The 23,724-nt window shown below is 52.8% G+C and overlaps 1 protein-coding gene across 1 annotated transcript; it reads right to left on the bottom strand.

Annotated features, from left to right (window-relative positions):
* Positions 1 to 4,657: 4,657 nt before the first annotated feature.
* Positions 4,658 to 5,342, bottom strand: LOC136453116 (uncharacterized). The gene is made up of 2 exons (XM_066453693.1): positions 5,257 to 5,342; positions 4,658 to 5,174 (listed from the first exon to the last, which is right to left on the bottom strand). The coding sequence occupies exons 1-2, from the start codon at positions 5,340 to 5,342 to the stop codon at positions 4,658 to 4,660; spliced, it is 603 nt and encodes a 200-aa protein (XP_066309790.1).
* Between the last annotated feature and the right edge of the window lie 18,382 nt (positions 5,343 to 23,724).

A 23,724-nucleotide genomic window follows, 5' to 3' on the forward strand; every position in this document is an offset into this window, starting at 1 on the left:
CCATAACCAGCATAGGACCAATCAGAGACCTCAAGGGAGTACAGAGGGTCATGGGATGCCTTGCGGCCTTGAGTCGCTTCATCTCGCGCCTCGGCGAAAAAGGCTTGCCTCTGTACTGACTCTTGAGAAAATCCAAGCATTTTTCTTGGACCCCCGAGGCCGAAGAAGCCCTCGATAGACTCAAAGCGCTGCTCACAAATCCTCCTATCCTGGTACCCCCAGCCAGGGATGAGGCCCTCTTACTCTACGTCGCCGTAATGACCCAAGTGGTCAGTGCTACTGTAGTAGTGGAAAGGCAGGAAGAAGGGCATGCTCTACCCAGCCAACAACCTGTTTACTTCATCAGTGAAGTGCTCTTCGAGACCAAAATGCGTTACCCCCACATCTAGAAGCTGGTCTACGCCGTAGTCCTAGCCCGACGCAAGCTGCGTCACTACTTCGAGTCTCACCCAGTGACCGTAGTATCATCTTTCCCCTTGGGAGAGATAGTCCATAACCAGGAGGCCTCAGGCAGGATAGCCAAGTGGGCCGTCGAGCTTATGGGGGAAACCTTGACTTTTGCGCCTCGGAAAGCGATTAAGTCTCAGGTCTTGGCCGATTTTATGGCTGAGTGGACCGACACCCAATTACCACCTGCCCAAGTCCAGACAGAATGCTGAACCATGTACTTCGATGTGTCTCTGATGAAGACCGGGGTAGGCGCAGGACTCCTCTTTGTCTTGCCCCTCGGAGTACACATGCGCTACATGGTGCGGCTCCACTTCGCTGCCTCCAACAACGTGGCCAAGTACGAGGCCCTCGTCAACGGCTTGCAAGTCGCCATCGAACTTGGGGTACGACGTCTCGATGTCCGGGGCGACTCGCAGCTCGTCGTCGATCAAGTCATGAAGGAGTCTAACTGCCTTGACCCCAAAATGGAGGCTTACTGCAAGTTGGTACGTCGCCTAGAAGACAAGTTCGACGGTCTCGAACTAAACCACATCGCAAGGAAGTACAATGAAGCCACCGATGAACTGGCAAAGATGGCCTCGACACGGGCTCCGGTCCCCCCGAACGTATTCGCCAGGGACCATCACAAACCTTCCGTTGACTACACCTTGGTAACAGAGGGGGGCCCACCTGTGGAAACCACAGCGGGGCTCGACGCCCCCTCTACTACTGAGACCCCCTCGACCGAGCCCGAGGTCATGGAAGTCAACACCGAGCCTCCGTAGGCCGACTAGGACACGGATTGGTGAATCCCATTCCTCGATTGGCTTGATCAGGGGGAGCTTCCTAGCGACAGGACTGAAGTCCGATGGCTTGTGCACCGAGCCAAGACTTATGTCCTCTGCAATGACGAATTGTACAAGCGAAGTCCCTCCGGTGTCCTCCAATGATGCATCACTGCCGAGGTGGGCCAAGCCCTACTTTGGGACTTGCACGCAGGAGCCTGCGAGCACCATGCGGCGCCTTGGACGCTCGTAGGAAATGCTTTCCGCCAAGGGTTCTACTGGCCGACGGCGGTCGCCGACGCCACCAAGCTAGTACGCTCCTACGAAGGATGCCAATACTACGCTCGGCAGACGCATCTCCTGGCCCTAGCCCTCCAAACCATGCCCATCACATGGTCATTCGCTGTGTGGGGGCTCAACATGGTCGGGCCTCTGCAAAAGGCCCCATAGGCTACACCCATCTACTGGTATCAATCGACAAGTTCTCCAAATGGATCGAGGCTCGTCTGATCAATCAAATCAAATCTGAGCAGGCAGTGATGTTCTTCACTGACATTATCCACAGGTTTGGGGTTCCTAACACCATCATCACCGACAATGGGACACAGTTCACTAACAAAAAGTTCTTGACGTTTTGTGACGACCACCACATTCGTGTGGCCTAGTCGGCCATAGGACACCCAAGGACCAACGACCAAGTAGAACGTGCCAACAGCATGATCCTACACGGCCTCAAGCCAAGAATTTACAACCGGTTGAAAAAGTTTGGCAAGAAATGGCTCGCCGAACTCCCATCGGTCATCTGGAGCCTGAGGAACACTCCAAGCCAAGCCACGGGGTTCACGCCTTTCTTCCTGGTCTATGAGGCCGAGGCCATCCTCTCCACTGACTTAGAATATGGTTCCCCAAGGCTACAAGCCTATAACGAACAAAGTAACCGCACCACCCAAGAGGACGCCCTCGATCAACAGGAGGAAGCCCGAGACATCGCGCTACTACACTCGGCTAAATACCCACAGACCCTATGGCACTATCAAGCCCGGCACGTTAGAGGCCGAGACTTGAAGGTAGGCGACCTAGTGTTGAGGCTAGCACAGAGCAATAAGGGCCGCCACAAGCTGACCCCGCCATGGGAAGGACCATACATCATCGCCCAAGTACTAAAGCCCGGGACCTACAAGCTGGCCAACGAGAAGGGCAAAATCTTCACCAACGCTTGAAACATAGAACAGCTACGTCGCTTTTATCCCTAAATTTCTAAGCATTGTATATATCGTTTCTTGGAATACAATTAAAAAACGTTCTTTAGTTGGTCTAATTTTTCGAGAACCCCCCCCCCCAAGCCCATCGTGGGTCTCGTCAATACAATAACATGGTAAGGGAGACTCGGCTCTACCTCGGCAGAACCAAGCCTCCCTCGAGGGCTAGATGGGGGACTCCCCCTAAGTCCCACGCACCATTCTTCAGTCGTTTTTTGAAAAAATTTCTATTCCAAGTCTTTCGCACGCTCTGACGAATCGGTTGTAAAAACCCCTCGGACCAAAGCCTGTTTCCTAAGCAAGAGGCCGGTAGAGTCGCGAGACGGCCTATGCCTCCAGGCTACGGCACTCCCTCACTACCTCTCGCCCAAGGGACGGCTTAGGCTCCGAGGAGGCATTTTGCAAAATAAATCTGATCAGAAGCAACAGAGGGCAGGGGCTCGGAAACACGAGAAAAACAGCTAAGAAACACAAATACTTCAAAAAGAAAGGCCTCAACAGCCACAAGCGTTACGATACAAAGATAATTCCTACTCTATTTTTACATGGCCCCTTGGGCCCAGGTCAAGGTTCAGGGCCTTCAGCATCTGCAGATGGTAGGGGAGGGACCACCTCCTCTTTGAAGAGCATCGCTAGTGCCGTGCCAGGGCCTTCTGTCGCCTCCATTAGCTTTGTGACCGCCGCGTCGGCCTCCTCGTTGTCATCAGGTAGGACATAGCCATCACTGATGGCTGGGAGGTCGACGCCAACGTAGTGAGAGGAGATGACGGCCAACGCGCGCTTGACACCCGTGTGCAGTGCTCCTCAGAGCCACTCGCGCATCTGGCTGCTCAGCGCGATCAAACGGCTCCCCAGGGAGCTGCCTGACTAAACCCCTTTAGCCTCCAAGGCCTTGCAGGCGGAAAGGGCGGCACGTTTCAGCGCCTCGTGCTCCCCGATCTCGGTCTCGAGCACCGTCTGCACCGCGCTGGAAGCCTCGGCTGCCCGAGTAACCTCCGCCTCTGACTCTGCACCACGGAAAACGGAATGAGGTTGAGCGAGGGAAAAAAACAACCTAAATTAGGGGTGGAAGCCCACGGAACTCACCCTTGGCCTTCTGCTCCCAGCGTCGGGTCTCGACCTGATAGGCCTCGGCTTTCTCCTTCCAGCATAGGGCCTTAGCCCGGGAAGCCTCGGCCTTCTCCTTCAAGCACTGGGCCTTGACCCGAGAAGCCTTGGCCGCCCTAGAAACTTCACTCCCCAGCTCTGCGTCACACAAGGAAGTTAGGGAGCGAACATAAGGAAAAGAAAACAAAATGAGGGGACTAAAACTCACCCTTGACCGTCCCCCTCCAAACCACAACCTCGGTTTGCAAGGCCTCAACTACAGCAAGGGCCTCATCCAAGGCACCTTTCGTCAGCTGGTGCGCATTCTGTTCCGCCCCTAGCTGCCCCACAAGAGCGGTGGCCGAGGCCGTAGCTTCAACGGCTCGAGCCCTGAAGGCATCCCGATCACTGGCCACGCGGGTGAGCTCCTCCAACTCCTTGACCCGCGTCGCCAGAGGGGCGAGCTGCTCTTGGGCCGTGGCCGCCTCGACCTTCGCGTCAGCACAACGAAGGCAGAGGTCCTCCACCTCCGCGCTCTGCGCCGCCAGAAGCTTGTTGGCACCCGCAAGCAAGCCCTTTTGCCGCTGGAGCTAGTCCTAGGCGTCCCTCTCCCACCGGAGAAAGACCGACTTCCCAAGGGACCGGGTCTTGAGCTCCTGGGGAAGCAGAATAGGGTCATTGATTGCAACAAAACTCAGAAAAATACAACGTCGCGCGAGAAAAGAAAACGCGAACCTGGGCGACTCCGGGCAGTTCGTCGGCCACCACGGACAGCGCCGTCCGTAGCGACCGCTCCGCCAGCTGGCGGTATTGCTCGAAGGTGCCCCAGCGCCCACCCTCGGCTGCGTCCTCAAGGGCGAACAGAGGCTCCCCCTCAGGGTCGTCCTAGCTCTACCACAGTACTCGCGGGTTATCCCACCCATGAGGCTCGGGTCGCGCCCGCATGAGGGCCGAGCTTCCCTCGCCCAAGATCAGAGCCGACTGTTCCATGGCGCTAGTCTCCTTAGCGTCGATCACCTCCCGCGCCCAGGAAGTATCGTCGGAGGAAATCGGATAGACCTCCGCCTCCCAGGCGCTCTCTCGTAGCAATGGCGGGCCCTAAACTAGGGGTGCCACCAAGGCCTCCGCCGCCTTCATCTCCGCCTCCTGGGTAGACGGCCTCACCGCCATCACATCGGCCTTGGTGATCTCAGGGGCTCCGGCCTCCACAAGTATGGCCTTGATGGTCTTGGGGGCTCCGGCCTCCGCCATCATGGCCTTGGTGGTCGCAGAAACACCGGCCGCCGCCGCTGTGGCCTCAGCGGTCTCGGGCGCCCCGGCCTTCGTCGCCTCAGCCTCGGAGACCTCGGGGGCCTCGGCAGCCAAGGGCACCCTAGCCCTAGCCGACTCATGAGCCTCGCCCTCGCAGGGCGGAGGCACTCCCTCCCCCGTCTGTGTTGGGGTCGCCTCAGCAGCCCCTCCTTGGGTGGCCGGCTCCTTTGAGTCAGCCCTCGCCGACGCCGCATCGCATTGAATAGCGGCTTGTGCCTCCATCACCCAGTGGACGGAGGAGCCAGGGCTCACCTTGAGCGCCTTAAGGGGCGCCAAGGGAAGTTCATCCGTAGGTCGCTTCCGACTGAGGAAAAATCACCTATAGGGTCAGCATGAGACCAAAGAGCGAACAGAAAGCACTGCGACCCCACCAAAAATACACCTACCTCGAGCAGGGCGGCAACCCCTTCGCCATGGCGACCCTCGTCCACAAGGGTGGCGGCGGCGGCAGAGGCGTCGCCTCCGTGTCCATCGGCCCCGGTTGGTCCTCAATGGACCCCGACGTCCCCTCGGTCCTCTATGGGGGCGGTGGCGTCACCTCCACCGCCACTTGTTCCACCGCAGCCGCCGAGCCCACTGGGCTAACAGCGCGTTTGCCTAACGCCCGCGCCTCGGGTGTGTCAGCCTTGGCCCCAGATTGGGCAATTGCCGGTCCCGGGTGAGCTCCTCCTCCCGAGAGCGCCGGGCTGCTTGCCAACGCCCTGGGCACCACCTCCACTACGTCAGGGAGATGGTCCAGGGGACCTTGCCCCACCTCGCCCTCGTCATCCCCGTCCGAGGCCTCCGTCGACACCAACAGCGACGGGGATTCCTCCAACGGGAGACCATCCTTCCTTTGTTGACGGCGGCACTTATCCAGCTCCTCACGCGCGAGGATTTTCTTGGTGCACTTCACCGCCTTGGCGTCTTTCTATTTCTTCTGCACGTCAGCGTGCGCCCAGTTGATCGCCCGCCGCCTCGTGTCCTCGGGAACGGGCGGCGGAGAGGCGCGAACATCCCTTATCCCCGGCACGAACGACGAACGCGCATAAGGGAACAAGCGGTAAGGGGAAACTGAGGAGGCTCAGGGGCTACAGCGGCACACGACTTACCAGCGAGAGGAACCCCCACGACGGTCGCATTGTGATGGGGTCAAGTTGCCACCCCTCAGCTTCGTCTCTACCGTCTCCCCCACCTGACGAACAATTTCCTCATCGGAAAGGGCGGAGGAGGACATCCGGATGCCCTCAATGGGCTCACCCGGCTTCATCTCGAACAGCCGCCACCGCCGAGCCATCAGCGGCAGCACCCTCTAGCGGTGGAAGGCGGCCACAACCACAGCCGTGGTAAGGCCACGGTCCCGTAGCCTCTCCAGCCCTTCCAAAAGCGGCTTCAGCTTGGGCTGGTCGTCCCTCGAGACGCCATACTTCCACCTCTCCGGGCAGCTCCCCACAATCCGCCCAGTGTAGGGGGGAAGCCTCCATCATTGTTGTAAAGGTAGAACCAGCTCATGTACCATCGGCGGTTGGATGACGTGAGCTAGGCTAAGATGTAGAGATGCTGGCGGTCCTGGTGCACTTGGAGAGTGTAGCCACCAGCCCTTGTCGCTTTCCTCATGCCCGACGTGCCCGTCGGCTTAGTGGTGTGCCTCGCCCAGAAGAGATGGAGCCACAACTCCCAATGGGGAGCAATCCCCAAGTACCCCTCGCAGACGGCAATGAAGATGGCCACCTGTGCGATGGAGTTTGGGTTGAAGTTGTGGAGCTCCACGCCATAGTAGTGCGGGAGCGCCCGCATGAACTGATCCGTCGAGACGCCGAGGCCACGCTCGTGAAAAGAGACGAAGCTCATGACATAACCATCATGGCGCCTCGGCTTTGGCTCGCCCGACGGAGCAATCCACTCCGGCCTGTTGCGGTCTGTCACCGGATGAAGGAGTCCGCTGTCGACGAGCGACTGAAGCATCTCCTCGGTGACGTCTGACGAATCCCAGGGGTCCGCCTCGATAACAATGATGTCACCAGCCATGGATGCGAAGGAGGGATCAAATGCGGTGGTGAGGTCTCTCTCTCTCTCTCTCACTCTTTCGCTCTTTCTCGCTTTCTCCCTAGCTCGCTCTTCTCCCTTCTTCTTCCCGGCACCCGCTGCTTTAGCAATGGCTCGAGGGAGGTAGAGCTAACATAGGCAAGGTAAGGTGAGGAGGAGCGAGACTCTTTGAGTATTTATGCAGGGTGAAGGCGAAACGGCTGGGCGATGAAATCGGGGAAGTTTCCCCTCGATCCGGCGCGGTTAACCACGATCTGATTTTACCACCCACGCGCCCACTTCTTTCTCATTAATTGCGGGAACAGTTACGTCCCATCCACCACATCACGCTCGGCCACTACGGTGGTAGGTGTCATTTCACCTCCCCAAGAAACTGCGTCAAAAGGCGCGCCACCCGTTGCCGAGCCAATGGGGAAGATATTCCCCTCGGCCTATTCCTTTCAGATGAAGGAACCAGGATCTGAGCCTATTACGGTCCAGGGGTTCGAAGGCTGGGCCCCAAGGGGTTTCGACAGCCGCCCTAGGACAATCGAGTCAAGGACGACCGCGGGCGAGCCTATACGGGGCTAAGGCCCAAGCAAGCGAAACGCTTTAGACGCCCTAAGTCGTGTCTGAGACCGGCATGAAGGTCTCTGAATGGGATCCCACCGTAGGGAGGCACCGAGCCACCGAGGCCCAGCGAACGATCTTGGCACCCACTAGAGAAACCCTCTGGTACTCTTGGAGTGTGTCTCTGGACCACTAGCCATCCCCTAGCGAACGGGGCACGAGCCTCCACTCGGACTTACCCGATAACAGCTCACCAGAAGTGCCAACGCTCATGCCCACCGAGGGTAGCCTGGCACATTCCACCCCTCCTTCCGAGCAAAAAGAAAGCATGAGGGTCGTACAAAAAAGTCAGGGGAACCCCCGACGGACCTCTCGCTGCGTGCAGAGGCTAGGGGGCTCTTTCTACAATCTTGCCGAGACCTAGCGACCCCGGTTCGCACTCGAGGGGGCTCGGCAAAACAACCCCTCCTTCCGAGCGAAAAGGAAGCATGAGGGTCGTACAAAAATCCAGGGGAGCTCCTGACGGCCCTCTGCTCCATGCGGAGGCTAGGGAGCCCTTCCTGCAACCTCGCCGAGACCCCGCGACCAAGGCTCGCGCCCAAAGGAGCCTCAGCAAACAAACCCTCAAGCGCGAGGGGCATATAAAAAGTCAGGGGAGCTCCCGACGGCCCTCTCGCCTCGTGCAGAGGCTAGGAGGCTCTTTCTACAACCCTGTCGAGACCCAGTGGCTCCGGCTCGCACCCAAATGGGCTCAGCAAACAAACCCTCCGTCCGAACAAAAAGGATATGTGAGGGTCAAATAAAAAAGCCAGGGGACCCCTGACCGCCCTCTTGCTCTAGGCGGAGGCTCGGGGGCTCCTCCTACACCCTAGACAAAGACAAACGATCTAAGTCCGCGCTAGAAGTTTCGTTACAAATACGATAAAGGGCACCGAGCCCGTTACGGTCTAGGGGTTCGAAGGCTGGGCCCCCAGAGGTTTCGATAGCCGCCCCAGGGCAACAGAGTCAGGGACGACTTTGGGGTGAGCCTACGAATGGTCGAGGCCCGAGCGAACAATCGCTCGGGGCGTCCTAAGTCGTGTCCAAGATCGGCAGGAAAGTCTCCGAATGGGATCCCACCGTAGGGAGGCACCGAGCCACCGAGGCCCAGCGAACGACCTCGGCACCCACTAGAGAGACCCTCTGGTACTCTTGGAGTGTGTCTCTGGACTGCTAGCCATCCCCTAGCGAATGGGGCACGGGCCTCCACTCGGACTCACCCGATAACAGCTCACCAAAAGTGCCAACGCTCGTGCCCATCGAGGGTAGCCTAACATATTCCACCCCTCCTTCCAAGCGAAAAGGAAGCGTGATGGTTGTACCAAAAGCTAGGGGAACCCCTGACGTACCTCTCGCCCCGTGCGGAGGCTAGAGGGCTCTTCCTACGACCTCGCCGAGACCCCCGCGACCCGAACTCGCACTTGTGGGCTCGGCAAATACGATAAAAACTCCTCACTCAAACACGAAAACAAAAAAAGCCCCTGGAGGACTAACTCCACTCCTCCAGGGCCTCGGGGGCTACGCCCGACGGGTGCGCTCGTGCGCACCCACCGAAACCTCAAGAAACAAAACATAATCCCGACAGGAGCGACTGCAAACCAAGTCTCGATAAACCCTCAGGGAGGATGCACTCACCCTCCCTGAGGCTCGGGGGCTACTATCGGGTACCATAAAATGGGGTACCCCGAGCGTACACCAAAAGAGGCACTAAAATCCCATCAACGGCAAAGTTAGAGGGTAAGCCATGGGCTCAAAACCAGCTCCGTCCGAGCCTACCCGGCTCTCCGCATCGCCTCAGGCCTCTCACGGGAGGTCTCGGCATCCTGACACAATTTTCGCCTCGCGCGAGGCCTCTCACGGAAGGCCTCGGCAAGGAGCCCAATCTCCGTATCGCGTGAGCCCTCATTCTTTGTATCGCGCGAGGCCTCATTCTCCGTATCGCTCGAGGCCGGCTTGTCCACAGCTCGTCGCCCCCGCCTCGACCGATCTTTCCGACAGCACGTCATGTCCAATTAATACGTCAACCACTCCCGCAATCTCAGCCGGACAACGGCTCGACACCGCGGAACGACCGACGGGACGTGAGGTTGCATCAGCGCCATACCAGCTGAGACAGGGCACAGCGGGGATTACCAGTCACTGTATTCTGACGCTATGCCCACGATCAGCGCTCGCACTACACTGTGCCCTGCGATCCCCGCCTCGAAAACAACACGTCATGGACAGCTTGGCCCGGGTCATCACCGCCTCCGAGCCAAAACACCAGATCAACCGCTCTCTCCGGGCCTCAGCCCTATGCACCAGGGTCTCGCCTATCTTGGGATTCGTGTCTGCCAAGACCCCCCACTGCGGTGCAGCCTCGGCACCGACTGAGCCTCGGCCTCGTGCACAGTCAGTCCATAGCGACTCGCATGCTGACCACCACACCCACTCCGAGGCAGCCCTGGAGCTCCCATGACGCATAGGATCGGATGTGACCAGCACGCCGCCCTAGTGCTCCAAGGACGGACCACCCCGACGACCACGCCGCCACAGGAACAGGCCATAGGGCTCGGACACGCCGCCTCTGTTTACACGACGCCGTATAGTTAGCTCATGTACCATCCTTGTCCTCCCTTCAAACTATAAAAGGGAAGGACTTGGGCTATTTCTAGGGAGAGAGGCACTCGCGAAGAACAAGGCCCTGTAACACGCATATTTCCCTGCTACCTAAGAGCAACGTCTCAAGCAGCCCACATCACACCTCGCCGAGACCTGGGACCGGCTTCCTCTCTCACCTAGCCTGTAACCCCCTACTACAAGCATTTCGGTGCAAGGAATACAAGATCAATCTCCCAGACTGGACGTAGGGCTCGAATTACCTGAACTAGTATAAACCTTGTGTCTCTTTGCATCACCATCTGGAATCGGAAACACACAGGATAAATTTACTAGTTAGTTGAGGACCTCCCGGTCCGAAACACCGACAATGTTGATTTATTGTGAGAGAAAAACACTGCTGGCTGATCGATAAGCCCCGATTAAAATCAACAAACGCACGGTCTCACGATCTGATATGCACCCTGTTCTCTTGTTGGTTTCAGCTATGCTTATTCAACCAGCCAACAGTGTTTTTCTCTCACAACAAACCAGCACCAGTTAGTCCAAACCAGCCTAGAAACCAACCAGCGAACACGCTGGTGTGTGATGCTGGCGCTGTCAGGGCATGGACCAATAATTGTACGCATGCCTGGTGCCTGCCAACTACCAAACAGCCTACGAGTCAGTCCACCAGGCAAGCTAGCCTCATTGTAGGCTTCTCATCACATGCCTGCCCGGAGACCGGAACCCTAAACATGCTTGTACTGAGCCCCTTTTGGCACGGCTCATCAGCCGGCTTCTCGAGCGGCTTTTGATGAAGCCGTGCCAAACGGTGCTCAGAGAAACAGCTTGCGTCTAGAAGCTGGGGAGAAGCCATTCGGCGGCTTACACTAGAGAGGCCAAGCCAAAAAATGTGGCTTCCCCCGACTTCTTCCTCAACTTTTCCATCTTTGTCCTCGTGGAAAGCACGGCAACGACAGTTGGAGGAGGCAGTCCCACGCGAGGCCGTCGTGGTGGCGCGCCACCGCGCAGCTGGCGTCTGGCGATCCCTGTCCCAGTCGTGCCGCCGTAGAAGGACGGAGGCAGGCGACGAGCGCGGCGGACGGGATCTGGGGAGGCACAGCGGTGGAGGAGGCCGGACCGCCGGTGAGCATGGCTGCGATGGGGAGGCACGCGAGGGCACGAGGCTGCCGGGGAGCCAGAGAGCGCGAGAGCTGGCGCGCGGGGACGCGCAAGCGCGCGGCCGTCGGGCCGCTAGGGCACGGGGATGAAGAAGATAAGGCTGCGTGCGTCGGTGCGTGCGGTGGATGAGATAAGGCTGTGTGCGTGCGGTGATGGGGTAGATAGAGAATGGAAGGAAAAATAAAATAAGTGAAGAAAATTAAGAAAAGAAAAAAATTAGAAAAAAATAGAAGGGTCATATTATCAATATTTTATATTTATTAATTTTTTATTTCACGCAAATCACATTATCAATAGAGTCAACACATAAAACTCATATCTCCAAGCAATACACATATGCAAGGGCACAATGGACAATTGACATCTTCTATATATTCTAAAAAGCTAGGAGAAGCCGTTTTGCCAAACGTTTTCATACAAAATAAGCCAGAGCTAGAAAAAGCTACTTTTTCATAGGAGCCAGAGCCAAAGCTGTTTTTTCACGAGCCAGAGCCGTGCCAAACGGGCCCTGACATGACTCCCGACAAAGTCGCCACTTAGACGGTGTTTAAATCCATAAAGTAAAGTTTCAGGATTTTACGTTGGGGTGATATACGGGAGTATTTGATAGTAATAATAAAACAAATTATGAAGTCCTAAGTAATCCGCGAGATAAATTTATTAAGCATAATTAATCCATCGATAGCATATGTTTACTGTAGCACCACATTGTCAAATCATGGACTAATTAGGCTTAAAAAAGTCTCGCAAATTAGTCACAATCTGTACAATTAATTATCTTTTTAATCTATATTTAATACTCCATGTACGTGTCTAAACATCTGATATGATAGAAAGTAAACTTTAGAAACTAAACAAGGCCTAAATTCGGCCCTGCAGCTGCTCGGGGTGATGCAGTGCCATATGACCATACGATCGGTCATTGGTACTACTAGCACTAGTACCAGTAAAGATTGTCTCTCATGCTTCACTCTCGCCTGCTGTTCCCCCCAACGACGAGCTGGGAGCTGCAACTGCAAGAGGCCAAGAGCTCTCTCCTCTCCTCCATCTCATGCGGATGGTCGAGCACAAAAAGTCAAAAACAGCCACCCCAAGTCCACGTGAATTGAACGGACACCAGATGGCCGTTCGTTTGTTGGGACAGACACCGATCGTGATCGGGACGGCTCAGGGATCCTCCCTCCGTGCTGTTTTTTCGAAACCTTCCCAGGCGTTTTTCCGCCCACAAATTTTCGGCCTATTTTGATGGTGGCAGGCAGGGGACGCAGAGGCCAAATCAAGCAAAGGCCCCTCAGCTCCACAGCTTTTTCTCAAAGAAGAGGTGCCATACTGCCATTTGCTAGCAGCGCCATATGGCTGCTCCAGCCTCCAGTTGCAGTTGGTGGCGGGCCCGGCGACCCCCCTATCTGATCTCGCCAAAGCGACATCTGAATCTCATCATGGAGCTGGAGGTGGAGCGGGGGGCATTGAAGAAGGGGCCCCATTGAAGAACCGTGCACGAGCACGAGAACCGCCGCCTACTTTCAGACTGACTCCAAACATAACCCAAACGTGAGACGCATTTGACAGTTTAGGTAACGCACGGTGAAAAGCTTGTGGACGCAAAACTTCGCGTTTCCAATAATGGACGCAAAAGTCCAACGCACACGGCTGAGCGCCGCTAGCTCCTCGTCGCGCCGGCTGCTCCTTGCGGTGGCCGCTCCTCGCCGGCGGCGCTGCTCCGGCCCCAGCCTGGTCCTCCCTTTGTCGCCAAGCAGCACCACGGCCACGCCCTTCCTTCAGCGAGCCCTCCGCGCTGCCTCCAACCGAGTCTCGCGAGCCCTCCGCGTCGCCTCCAGCAGATGCACTAGAGGAGCCTGCGGGATCCAGGGAAGAGAAGGCAGGGGTGCCGGGGAAGGAGCCGGTCGGCCGGATTCGGGGAAGAGAAGGCAGGAGTTCCTCCGGCCGTGCCCCTCCTCCCCAGGCGCAGCGCCTCCAGCCCCGCCTCCAGCGCCTCCTCTGGATCTGCGCGCAGGTGCAGACGACGCCAGAGGAGCCGCTCCCGTAGGGGCACGCCTCGCAGCGACGTCGCCGGGGATGTGAGCCGCTCGCTGGGGATCCACACAGGCTCGATGAGGGAGCAGATCCGCTCGCCACGACCTCGTCGGGATCCGCTTTTGCAGGGGCACCAGGGCGCCTACCCTGCTCCCTCCGATGGCGGCCGGGCGGATCCGGGCTCCACGACGGCAGCCGCGCCTCCACCGACCTCCATCGGCCCCGCCCCTGTGCCGGGGCCCGGCCTCGGTCGCTCCTCCCTCTCTCTCTCCAGTGTTTTGCGTCGTCGAAAACGACGACGCTTTTTTTGCCTTCCCACTCGGTTCCTACGCAAAATGGGTGCCGTCTTTGCGTCCTCCGTTGGAGCGTAATTTTAGGACGCAAAATACTGTGCACGAGGTATTTTGGGTATAGGTCGCCATTTGCCTTACCCATTGGAGACAGTCTCACTGCCTCCTCAATGCGACTTGCGACGCCGTCCTCTCGCTCGCCGGGATGCCGGCCGGATGCGCCTGCATTATCTTTCTCATCAACCAACCAAGGGCCTGTTTGGTTGGCAAATTTTTTGGCGAAATGTTACTGTAGCATTTTCGTTGTTATTTGGTAATTAGTGTCCAATCATAGTCTAATTAGGCTTAAAAGATTCGTCTCGTGAATTTCGTCTAAACTGTGTAATTAGTTTTATTTTTTATTTATATTTAATGCTTCATGCATGCGTCCAAAGATTTGATGTGATGGGAAATCTTTGAAATTTTTGGCAAAATGAAGTGAACTAAACTGGCTCCAGTGCACGTGCACTTGCACGAAACTTTGCTGTCCAAATGTTAGGCCGCCTTGGTTCCTAGTAGAAGCTGGCAAGCTGCCGCATGCCTATGCTGATATGCCTGCATTGGCACGGGGACTTGAAAAGCGACATCATTGCAACGGAAACGAAAGGCAGCTATGATGTTTGTGTGTTTTGGGGATCCAGCCCCGGCCATGCATGCAATGCAATGCAACCAGCTGGCTATCGAAAGCCGTTCTTTCATCGGGAAGGTTACCAAAAGCTTGGGCACGATGTGCACCGCACTAGCTAGCTAGACACTGGCTTGTCCACTTTAATTGGACGGGTTCAACTCAGGGCACGCGAAGAACTGCCCATGTTTTTTCTTTCTAGAAATGCGTCGAAGCACTGTTGAGTGTGCCTAATGACGCACACCAGCCTCACCGGCTCCTCAAATTGTTTTGTGCTTGTGGTGACCAGATAAATGCGGCGCAGAGTAATAGCAACCAGATTCCAAGCATCAGTCGACGTCGAGATGTTCGATTTTCATAATAATGAGAAAACGATCGGCGTCAGGAGAGTTTGGTTGGATTGATCAGCCGACCCACTAAGAAAGGCTTTTCCCGTCCTTTTGCAGGGGCCACCCTTTTACGATGGAAAAATTCCCACGAACATTTCGTATTGTAAAAGGGAGTGAAGCAATAATTCACCGTCGCCATGATATGCCCGTGTGACTTGGATTGGATAGACTATATGCCGGCCGATAGGCGATAGGCTTGTCTTCGCCGACAGCCATCACGGGCAAGCTTCGCGGTACTTATTCCCGTGCGTGCGCGCCCGCATGCGTGTTCTGACTTCTGAGGCACCATCATGCGAGCTAGCTACTGCGTCGCGTTTATCGCCTTGTTTAGTTCACTTCCAAATTCTAAAAAGTTGCTACAGTACATGTCATATCGAATGTTTGCGGCATACATGGAGTATTAAATGTAGACGAAAAAAAACTAATTGCACAGTTTGGTGGGAAATTGCGAGACGAACGTTTTAAGCCTAATTAGTCAATGTTTGGATACTATTTGCCAAATAAAAACGAAGATGCTATAGTAGTCCCAAATTCCAAATTTCACGAACTAAACCAGGGCTATATATCCATCTGTTGTTCAGCTCGATATGATGTGGTGAATGGAATGAACGGGCGGCTCAGGGCCGGCGTCGTTTTCAAAGTGGATTTCATGGACGGCAAGACGACTTTCTGCACTTCTCTTCTCCCCTGAAACAGCGAGACGCAATAGTAAAGTGCTTCTGGAATAGTGCAGTGCTTCGGGGTGTTCGGCTCATCCCGTCGGCTGATTCAATAGTGTTGTGTTAGAGAGAATAAATTGAAATAAGTTGAGATTGACAAGCAGAATTGGAAGCTAATTAGGAATATTAAACATATCTAATTATAAAACTAATTGCATACGCGATGGCTAATTTACGAGACGAATTTACTAAGTCTAATTAATCCATGATTAATAAATAGTTACTGTAGCATCACATGAGCAAATCATGAATTAATTAGGCTTAATGAGTTCATCACATGAATTACCTCTATTTATGTAATTAATTTTATAATTAGTCTATGTTTAATACTTAATTGGTATGAAACATTTGATGTGAAATGGACTAAAGTTTAGTCCGACCGATCGAAACACATCGGCCGTACCTTTTCAGCGAAATAATAATGTTTTCTCTTACAACAAATCAGCATCAGCCGTTTTTTCAGCCAGTCGAACAGGGCCTAATCACGAGGGTGTATACGTTTGCTATTTACATTTTGTCACGATGGCATATATATATCGAGCTACTTCTCTACCCTGGTTATTTTTTTCTCGTTTGATAGTTTGAGGGCACGTTTTGATGTGCAGTGGGCTTTGCCTAGCCATGCTCAACTAGGCAATGCTAACCTTGTCCCTCAAAACGAGCCAGATTGTCTCTTCTGGGTTAGCAAGGAAAAGCTCGCTTACAAAGAAATTGAGACATCAGGGTAAGAAATCCAAACCAGCCCAAAATCACTGTACATCCTTGCTTGGCAAGGGTAACGCAGTGCCGAGCAATGGATCCAAACATCCCTGAAGCTCTGAACGATGCATACTTGTTTGGCCAGAAATGGACGGCAATCATGGAGTTCCTCTCCCCCGAGTGGAAACTAGTATGACGCCTTGTAAAAACATAGCATCAATCCCTTCAGAAAATATGTTTCTATTTACGTTTTGCCACGATGGTATATATCGAGCTACTTCTCTACCTTGACTCGAAGTCTGCATCTTCTTCTTTTGTCGGTCTGAAACTCTGAACGACACATACTTGTTTAGCCAGAAATGGACGGGCGGTCCCGGAGTTCATTCCTCTCTCTGCCGAGCGGAAACTAGTATGACTCTTTGTAAAAACATGCATCAATTCCTTGAGAAAATTCGTAACTCGCTGGTCGCTCAAGAAAACACTGTCCTGTCCTCCCAGTGATTTCTTACCGTGTGACTCGCGAAACATTACACATCACACACTAGTATTGGCATCGCACAACCACCACTCTTTTAACCTAGTTTCTTTTTACTTATCGGGGCCTCTTTTTTTTCTCACCTATTGCTTTTACTTCTCTATCCCCACGTATGCAGTGGTGGAGCTGGGGGGCCCATAGCCCCCTCAGTACATTTTACAAGAATATTTTTTTATTTCTATAACTTTATAATTTTTATTTATAGTAAGAGGAAGGGTATACAAAATTCTTGACATATATTCATACTAATAATTTCTAGATAATAAAATAATACAAATTTCTTGTAGAAATGTGGAGGATGAAGGTAAGTTGGCTCCGTAGAGCATGGACAGGAGAATACCAGGAAACCAAACAGACGCATAAAATTCCTCTAAAAAATAGATGCATAAATCATAGAAAATGTGTGAACTTAGCTCCGTAAGAAGAGCCAATTTATCAGTCTCTCTCTTTACGTAATAAAATATTCTATGAGCTAGCTTTTTAACACTGCTGAAGCTAACCTTAGAGTTGTTTGATTGGTGGCCTAAAAATTGCCTAGGATAGACAGCCACTTACAGACATTCACCCTGTTCGCTTGTTGGTTTCAGCCAACCCAAACCAGCCAATCAACAGTGTTTTCCTCTCACAACAAACCAGCACCAGCCAGCCTAAATCAGCCCAGAAACCAATCAGCGAACTAGCCAATCAACATTGTTTTTATCGGCCTATTATGTAGATATCTACATAAATACTTTTTAACAGTGGTGGATGTAGGCATAAGCTGTGAGCCCAGACTTGGCCCCATGACTTTTGCCAAAGTAAGTTTAGCTTTTTTCATAAACTTTGCAATTATATGTTGATCGTGTAATGATTATGTTAATTGGCTTAAAATCAACAAGTTTGATCCGGTAAGTTTTGAATCCTAGATCCGTCACTGCTTTTTAACATAGCAAGCAGCAACCAAACATATCCTCTCGTAGCCTAGCCTGCTAGCCACATCGACAAAGGGTTGGGGTGCTGCAGGCTGTGATCATCTCATCAACGACTCATGGGTGGAAAGATTCGGACTAAAGCATACTGCAATAATAATGCAAAAGCAAAACGAAGTACAGTACCAAGCTACCCAGGCATCTATCGTACGCGAACGCGAGGCAACGAGAGGACACGCGAACTCGGCGGGCGCTGCCGGACGGCACGGGACAGGGTCACAGGGGCCGCTGCCTTGTTCCTTGTTCTGGCCACGGGTGCGGGGCTGGGCCACCCACCCCACCGGGATCGCTCGACAGCGCGGCTCGGAGCGGATTGGATGGGTGGACGTGGTCCACGTCGATCTCGCCATTCGCCGTTGCGCTGCCGCGCGAGGCACACGCAATCAGATCGGGCCTCCTTTCTTTGCCTGCCCCACCTGCCGGCTCGGCTGCTCCAGCACCAGCAGCGTGAACGCCCGTGCGCCCATGCCATCCGCAACAACGCTTCGATCGTCGTGGTGCCGCTGTGACGGCACGGCGGTCGGCTCCGCTTGGGCCGTACGTCGCAGCGGCACGTCCCTACCAGCCGTGGGCCGCGTTGGTCGCTGTGGGCTTTCGACAGAGATATGGCGCGTCCGTTCGGCGTTTCTTCGGCCATTTCGCTGGTCGGTTTCTGGGCTGGTTTGGGCTGGCTGGTACTGGTTTGTTGTGAGAGAAAAATACTGTTGGCTGATTGATTTGGGCTGGCTAAAACCAACAAGCGAACAGGCCACTTCCCGCTCACGTTTCTTTGACATTTCTTGTTTACAAGTCACCGCAGTCCACAGGGCTAGGATCTCTCGTGTGCGTCCTGTCCGCCTGCGTTCGAAGCCGGGCTTCGACGCCGGTGTCTCACCAGGAACAGTAATTTCCTAAATAATTTTTGTCGTATCCCATGGATGTGCCACAACTGTCAGATCTCTCAGCCGTGTTTAATATGTTGTAGATCTAGCTTATGCACTAGGGGTGTAAGTGAGTGGGTAGCATACGTGTGGTGTGTGTTGGTGCATGAGTTCAAATACTATAACTTGTAACGGAAGGTTGAGGTAATAAAAAAAAAAGTCACCGCAGTTCAGTCCTCAGGTAAATGTATGCAGAAAAAAAATCAAGATTTCACAGATTCAGAATCTGGTATCGGCCACTGCTATACACCTTTGGCGTATATCTCGACCTAAAGCACAACTGTACCGGCGCCCTGTCACGTTTGGCGTGCATGGAGAACGAAAAAGGAGGATTATTCCCCGCTATCGTCCTACCTCGCCGCCTTATCCGAAGTTATCAGCTAAAAGCTCCGGTAGTAGTAGAATAGCAGAGTGATAATTACCATCCATTATTTTCCTTGTCAAAGACGTCAGTTACCGCTATACATTCGGATGGTCACGGAACAAAGTCGCTCTGAACATCATTACGCCGCATTTCTTTGTATAGCACACTAGAGTAGAGTGCACGCACGGAGCAGCTGTATGGTCAGGTCAGGTCAACACCACAAACGAAAACAACTGCGCGCACGCCGAAACATTCGTTTACGGATAGGTAGGGGCCTCTAGGCTTTGCACCTGCATTTGTACAGTCCCAATTTAGTACGTACAGTACAAATTATAGGTAGGGGCCTCCCGTCACGTCTTCCTAAAAAAACATTCATCTACGGATACGAGCTGCCCGTTTTTTCGGTAGTATAAGTCGTCGTACAAGCGTACGATACTGATGCAGTGGTGCTGCTTGCGTGTGAGCGACTGTAGTGCAACTTGCCCATCGATCAATGTTATGTTTCCTTGGCTGAAAGCGTGATTTGTTACGAGCTATTTATTGGTTGAAAAAAATACGATTTATAAAATAAACGAACGGAGCGCAAGTCAATGTGCCTGAAACAATACAATTGGCCGGGTCACGTCTGATCGACCAAAGCCGCCGATGCTCGTTAGGGTAGGGCGCAGTTACAACAACCGGAGATGACGCATTTGTTTTCGCGGTCGCATATATATAGGCATGTGGCCTAAAACAAAGGCGGTGTTTAAATCTAAGGAGTAAAACTTAAGATGTCACATCAAGTGTCATATGGGAGTATTTAGATAGTAATAATAAAATAAATTACAGAAGTCCTCAGTAATCCGCGAGACGAATCTATTAAGCCTAATTAATCCGTCATTAACACATGGTTACTGTAGCACCACATTGTCAAATCATGGACTAATTATGCTTAAAAATTCGTCTCGCAAATTATTCATAATCTGTGCAAGTAGTTATTTTTTAGTCTATATTTAATACTTCATGCATGTGTCCTAACATCCGATATGATAGGTGTCGGTGTTCTCGGATCATCGACGAGTAAATTTGTATTTACGCGTCTGGCTCGGATGGTGTGCTCGGAGGACACAGGGGTTTATACTGGTTCGAGCGGAACGTCCCTACGTCTAGTTTGTTGCTGCTCGTGTTACTGACACTTGGTTTACAGTAGGGGTTACAAACATACGAGAGAGGGAAAGGATCCCAAGTCTTTGGTGAAAGGAGTGAACGGGTGCTGAGAGCTCGATCGCTGCTCAGCCATGTGCTCGTGTCGCGCTCTTGCACTTTTATCTCGTGGTTCGGTCTCGTGCGGATGTCGATCCCCCCTTCATGGGGTGCCCTGCTTCCCATTTTATAGACGAAGAAAAAGCACGGGTTACAACGGAGGAAAAAGAGAAGAACGAGAGAGAAGAAGGCTTCTAGGATCGTCGGGTCCTTCTTCTTCATGCGGGTCCCGCTGATCCTGTAGATGTCAACAGGGACGGCTCCACGTCGTGGCCCTGTTCGTCATTGGCGCCATGCACAGGCGTCATCTGCTGGTCATGGTGTTCCATTTTATCCCGTCGTACGTCGTGGTGAACTGACACGCCTATCAACATTCGTACGAGGGTTAGGCAGAACAGCACCAGCACGTCTGACGCTGTTCTTGATGTGAATCCTCAGGTATGGCCCGTCATGACCACGGGTTACATCAAGGCGTGCTAGTCTCTTCTCTGGTGTCAGAGTTTTGACACATGCCCATACGCTTGGACCTGAAGTAGTTGGCGACGGTATGGGTCTCCGTCGGATGAGACGGAAACCGCGCCCTTGGGGTCAGACGAGGCGGAGCCCACCCCTTGGGGTCGGGCGAGACGAAGCCCGTACCCAAGGATCGGGCGAGATAGAAATCGCGTCCTTGGGGTCGAGCGAGGCGGAGCCTGCGTCCTTGGTCGGACAAGACCTTTTAATACATTTTGCTTCATCTGGGCAAGTTAGCATAGGCGCTAACCTCCTTGCTTTGGGTATCCATAATATCGATACTTGATAATAGGGAGTAAACTTTAGGGGGGAACTAAGGCCTTGTTTAGTTGCTCCCCCTAAAGTTTAGTCCATATCCCATCAGATATTTGGACATATGCATAGATTATTAAATATAGACTAAAAATATCTAATTACATAGATTGCGACTAATTTGGGAGATGAATTTTTAAGCCTAATTAGTCATTGATTTGACAATGTGGTGCTATAGTAAACATATGCTAATTAAGGATTAATTAGGCTTAATAAATTCGTCTCGCGGAGTACTGATGACTTCTGTAATTTATTTTATTATTACTATCCGAATACTTTTATATAACACCCTAATGTGACATCCGATGTTACGTCACTAAATTTTAGCCCTTTCATTTAAACACCACTAAACAAAAGCCTAGTGAACAACATGCACGTCGTGTCAGATCAAAACAAAGCCTATACTATTCGAGATGCTCCATTCTTAATATGATATGTGTCGGTGTTTCGAGTAAACACCAATTAGTAAAATTGTATTTGTTGCGCGTTAAGCCCGGATGATGTGCTAAAAGACACAAGGTTTATACTGGTTCGGACAGAATATCCTTACGTCTAGTTTTACTGCTGCTCGTGTTATTAGCACTGAAAAAGATTCGTAGTAGGGGTACAAACGGTCGAGAGGGACAAGTCCCAAGTCTCTGATGGAAAGATCGAAAGGATGCCAAGAGCTCGGTTGCCGCTTGGCTGTGTGTTGTGTGTAGGATTGATCCGTCCCCTTAGTGAGGTGCCCTGCCCTCCCTTTTATAGACCGAGGGGGGGCATGGATTACAGATGAGAGAAAGAGAAAAAAAAAACCAAAGGTAGAGAAGGTCCTTCGAAGGTGCCGGGTCTTCCTTTTTCCTTGAGCCTGCCCTGCTGACATGGCAGACAGTGCCAGGGGATAGCACGTTCGCTGATCCTGATAGGATCGTGCTCTGGCTTCGTTCAGCAAGTGGTTACGTCCCATCCTATTTCAGCGGACGATGCGGCGTGCCAGGGTGCCGAGCCGTGACCCTACAGGGAGCAGGCGGGGAAGTGACCATACGTTCGTACTGTAGATGATGTGAGTTTCCTCCTGAATTGTAGTGGTCGTCGTATGCTTATGTCAGGATCCGCGTCCAAGGGCTGATGGTGGCGCCCACAACACTGTAAGACAAAAGTCGGCTCCTACAACACTGTTCGGGCTCTGTCATGCCTGGAAGGGCTTAAAACACCCGCCCCATCATATCCTGACGGTACTTGCCCGCAGACGTGTAGGGTATGGTCCTCGGTACTACGGCTGACTTGAGTGTCCTGTCTTACCATGTGCTCGTCATTATGAAGGAGCAGGGCGTAGACGTTCGGCGAGGCGGAGCCAACCCTCGGACGTCGGGTGAGACGGAGCCTGCCCTCAGACGTCGGGCGAGGTGGAGTCCAACCCTCGGGGGTCGGGCGAGGCGGAGCCTGCCCTCGGACGTCGGGTGAGGCAGAGCCTGCCCTCAGACATCGGACGAGGTGGAGCCAGCCCGGAGCGTCGGGCGAGGCGGAGCCAGCCCGCAGACGTCGAGCGAGGCGGAGCCAGCCCGGAGCGTCAGACGAGGCGGAGCCCTACCCTCGGACGTCGGGCGAGACGGAGCGTGTCCTCGGTCGTCGGGCGAGGCGGAGCCTGCCCTCAGACGTCGAGTAAGACGGAGCTAGCCCGGGATGTCGGGCGAGACGGAGCCAATCTTTAGTCGTATGGACAAGAAGTGTAATTGCGTTTTTGTCTGTTTGGAAGCATCGATGTTTATTAGCTCCACCTCATTGGGTGTCTCAGTATTAGGTCTATAGTAATATGACTCTGTTCGGCTGCCATTATAAACCGACTTATAAATCGATTTATCAGTTGTGGTACAATATTTCTCTGTTTCAACGAATCACTTTCAATGAATCAGCTTAAGCATCTTACAGACCAGCCGACACACGGTCACGAAGCCACGACGATCGCCTAACACGGCACTGTGTACTACTAGTAGCTACTAGGAGTACTAAGTATAAAACAGGACAAGTGCTCGGTCTCCGAACCCTGCCGTGCTTTTGGACTCCCTGCAACCGCAACTCATGGCGTTCCAACCAAAGGGCATCGCGTTTGCAGTTGACGCGTGTGTATCTCCGTGAACAAAACGGCTGCCAGGCGAAACGAGATCCTGACAGCTGTTTATTGTGATTGCTCGGATGAATAATAAGCAGGCTTTTCGTTTCGTCGTAAACGATCATGGATTATTTACTGCTGACTGATTTAGTGTGAGAAAAAAAAACTATTTTAACTTATAATCTACGATCGTATACGAACAAACGAGCATTATCCCGGGACAAGACGGGTTCCTCATTAGCGTAGCAGTTTCGCTTTTTCTATGACCCTGTTTAGTTCCACTTCATTTTGCTAAATTTTTCAAAATTCCTTGTCACATCGAATCTTTGGACGTATGCATGAAGCATTAAATATAAATAAAAAATAAAATTAATTACACAGTTTAGACGAAATCCACGAGACGAATCTTTTAAACCTAATTAGACTATGATTGGACACTAATTGCCAAATAACAACGAAAAGTGCTACAGTTGCATTTTGAAAAAAAAAATTGCATCTAAACTGGGCCTATGTATATTATGTCGCCAAGAAAGTTGGGACGTGATAATATAGTATATTATATGCATGCTTCCCTCCCCTTGCAACAGCCTGCAAGTTCTAGGTGCACCTGTTCTATAATAGCTTGACAAATGATTGGTGTTCCGTCCTGCTATGGCGTCGTTCGGCATCAAACACACCTGATCATAAGCTGTGTCGTCCAATGATTTGGATTTGGTGCAGCGAGCCTATCCCAACGGCCAT

Source organism: Miscanthus floridulus, chromosome 1 (assembly GCF_019320115.1).
Source record: "Miscanthus floridulus cultivar M001 chromosome 1, ASM1932011v1, whole genome shotgun sequence".
Taxonomy (NCBI): Eukaryota; Viridiplantae; Streptophyta; class Magnoliopsida; order Poales; family Poaceae; genus Miscanthus; species Miscanthus floridulus.

Bases quoted from the DNA above. Each gene is read 5' to 3' on its own strand.
- LOC136453116 (XM_066453693.1), bottom strand. From the start codon at position 5,342: ATGGACACGGAGGCGACGCCTCTGCCGCCGCCGCCACCCTTGTGGACG. The intron at 5,175-5,256 runs GTAGGTGTATTT...ATTTTTCCTCAG, and splicing joins GGGTTGCCGCCCTGCTCGAG to TCGGAAGCGACCTACGGATG.